Below are 2,926 nucleotides of genomic sequence, written 5' to 3' on the forward strand. Positions count from 1 at the left end.
TGATGAGGAGTGTTTGATGGCTTGTGAACTACAGCCGGCGTGGGCTGGGGACGGGGCAATACTTAAATGATTGCTCTTGGGGGGCTCTTTTGGACTTAATATGCGTTACCTAGTCAAGTGCAACTGCAGGGACTGAACTGGTGGTCCCTCCTAGTCTACCGCCCTAAATGACTCATGCCAGTCTTTTTTCCTTTTCAATCGGTGGTGCCCAGGAAGGCTGCTCCCCCTAGCCCAGGGCCTGGGGGACAGGGAAGGGGCGGGCAGCGCCGCCGGCTCCGAGGGCAGGCTCAGCGGAGGGGGCGGCCCGCGGCCGGCTCATGCGCACTGGCGGGCGGGGGGGCATGACTCTGTGCACTGAGGCAGCGGCCGCAGCAGCGGCGGGCGTGGGCATGGCGCAGCGGGTCTTCATCCTGCCCAGGCAACAATCCCTCTACCCGCCCAGCGTCCTCAACCCCTTCGTGCACCGGCAGCGTCTGAGTGCGGCCGACAAAGCGCGGGTAAGGTTGGCAGCCGCCGCGTGCGGGTCTCCAGGGATGGGGCGGGGGATCCCAGCAGTATCTGGGCCCCCGGTGAGGTCAGACTTGGCCCTTAGTGTGGGCCCCAGCTTGTCATTAGATCCCGTTGCAGCGCCGGCGCTCTGCCAGGAAGAGCCTTTTTCATAGCCAGAGGAAACTGCCCATCTTTCCTGGGAAAGGAAACGGAGGGTGCGTTTCTGCTGCCAACGCCGCATCCTTCCTCCTGCCCGGCGTCAGTGTAGCTCTTCCCGGCCAACGTGAACAGGGCACTTTTGAGTCAAAGCTGAGACGGGCAGAAACGGGTCATTGTCTTGCTCCTGCTGAGTGTTTCAGACCTGTCCATGTACCGATCCTTCCTGCCATGGTGGCTACAGGTGCTTGAGTGCACAGGCACAAACTGCTCCCTTGACTTCAGCTTGCAGCTCAGGGGAGTAAACTGTTGGCGTTCCTACGTGTTTACAGTGTCAGGGCTAAAGTGATTTTTATAAAGCAGGAAACATTTATTTACCCCACTGCTTGAGGATTTTCAGCACCTTGGGACGCTGGGACATCAAGAAAAATGATACCTTGATTTCGCAAGAACTCAAGTTAAACACTACCTTTTAAAATTAATTCTTATTTATCTTTTTGAGACTTAAATATTTGGGGGTTTTTTGCTTCTTGCTTCTGTTAGTTTGGACAATAGAGATGCCAGCTTCACTTTGTCACTAATGCATTTCATTTACTTACTCAACTGAAATAACAAAAATCCAGCGCAAGAAGCCTGGAAGCACTGGAGGTGGGTAGGGGAGATGGCAGACATTCCTTTCAGTTACATCAAGGCCTTTTTTAAAAGAAGGCAAACTTTTTCTAAGCTTAGAGTTCAAAAAGAAATCTTATTTATAAATTCTAGACTATGAGCCAAATTTGCCTTGACCTTTTCTCAGTAATGATAATCAACACAGCATGAATTAACGAATTAATCAGCTCCTGTTTTCTGCTGATACTTTAATATTTGGGATTGGGGTGCAATTGAATTTGGAGAGGTTCTGTACCAAGTGCTGTTAAATACTAAGTAATGAACAAACAGCATGGAGAAAATGAGAGACACTTGCATGGTAACTTGGGATCTTATTTACTTTTTGTGCATTACTGATGATCTCAAATTCATCTTAAATACAAACAGAATCTGCCCACATGGTCTGCAACATACCCTGGGCATCTTCTTAACAAGCAAGCTTTCTATGATAGCAGATTCTGATACAGGAGAAAACCCTACTGTTTTAAATCATGGTCTGCTACAATCATCACTGCTCTCAGCTGAAAGATTTTTTGAGGGATTGTACGATGGCAGACTTTACGGCCATGGTCCTGCAAAAGGCAGCATATGGTGAGCCTGATGCTCACCTGCAGTGTGCCGGGCTTTGCGTGAATGCATGATTCTGTTTATATGCTGTCCCTGCCAAGAAAGAGATCAAAGCCAAAAGCCGGAGTCAGTGGAATTTGAGTCAGTCTACTTCTCAGGCAGATTGTTTCGGTCTTCTGCCATTATTTCAGTCTTCTCTCTTTTGATCATGAAGGAGACTAAAATGTTGTCATTTTAGCTTTGGATTTCTCTAGTTCCTTTTTAGTTGGATGGGATACTTCCCTATGTCTCTAAACTTGGAGGTGGTTTTATTTTATCTTCCTGGTTTACAAAACTTATGATGAATTTCAATATTTTCTTGTATCATTTAAGCCCAAAGGCTGTACCAGAATGCTAATACAAGGGAACCAGAAAGTTGAAATAGACCAGTCTGCTTTCATTTTTGGAGCTGACTTGCAAACATGTGACGTTTCTCTTACAGTTCCTGTACTGTTAGTGAAATAATTTTTATTAAAAAGAATAGACTTTAATAATAAATAACTCATTAAAGAAAATGAATAGGTATTTGCCTTGCATCCATCAATATATCCAGTCATACCTGGAGCAGATTGGCCTGGTCAAATGCCACAAAGAGAACAAACTTAGATACTCTGCCCTAACCATCAACTATTTTAGTTGTCTCTCTCGCACACATGATGTTAGTAGTTAAGGAAATCATAGTTATTTGTGATACTTTAATATAAAAACCTAACATGTCTCCAGTTAACATGTCTGTGCATTATACAGACATAAGAGATGTGTTGTTAGGGCGGCTATCATAAAGGGCATTCCGGTTTTCTGCTACTCTGTCCTCTCTCCTCTATTGATATGAAACTGGACTCCTTTATGTTCTCTATTTTTCTCTTGAAGTTCTTGAAGAGAAAAATAGAGAACATAAAGGAGTCCAGTTTCATATCAATAGAGGAGAGAGGACAGAGTAGCAGAAAACCGGAATGCCCTTTATGATAGCCGCCCTAACAACACATCTCTTATGTCTGTATAATGCACAGACATGTTAACTGGAGAC

General features: G+C 45.6%; 1 protein-coding gene across 2 annotated transcripts in view; it reads left to right on the forward strand.

The window, feature by feature from the left end:
- Nucleotides 1-364: 364 nt before the first annotated feature.
- Nucleotides 365-2,926, forward strand: part of LPCAT2 (lysophosphatidylcholine acyltransferase 2) — a 65,186-nt gene continuing 62,624 nt past the window's right edge. For both annotated transcript variants that reach the window (XR_002095433.1, XM_019505733.1), the window contains exon 1: nucleotides 365-497. Coding sequence is in view for 1 of the 2 variants with exons in the window: in XM_019505733.1 (XP_019361278.1) it covers nucleotides 390-497 (108 nt within the window). In the remaining variant the exon portion in view is untranslated. The remainder of the gene's footprint in view (nucleotides 498-2,926) is intronic.

This window comes from Gavialis gangeticus, unplaced genomic scaffold, assembly GCF_001723915.1.
Source record: "Gavialis gangeticus isolate Ggan-Ray unplaced genomic scaffold, GavGan_comp1, whole genome shotgun sequence".
Classification (NCBI taxonomy): Eukaryota; Metazoa; Chordata; order Crocodylia; family Gavialidae; genus Gavialis; species Gavialis gangeticus.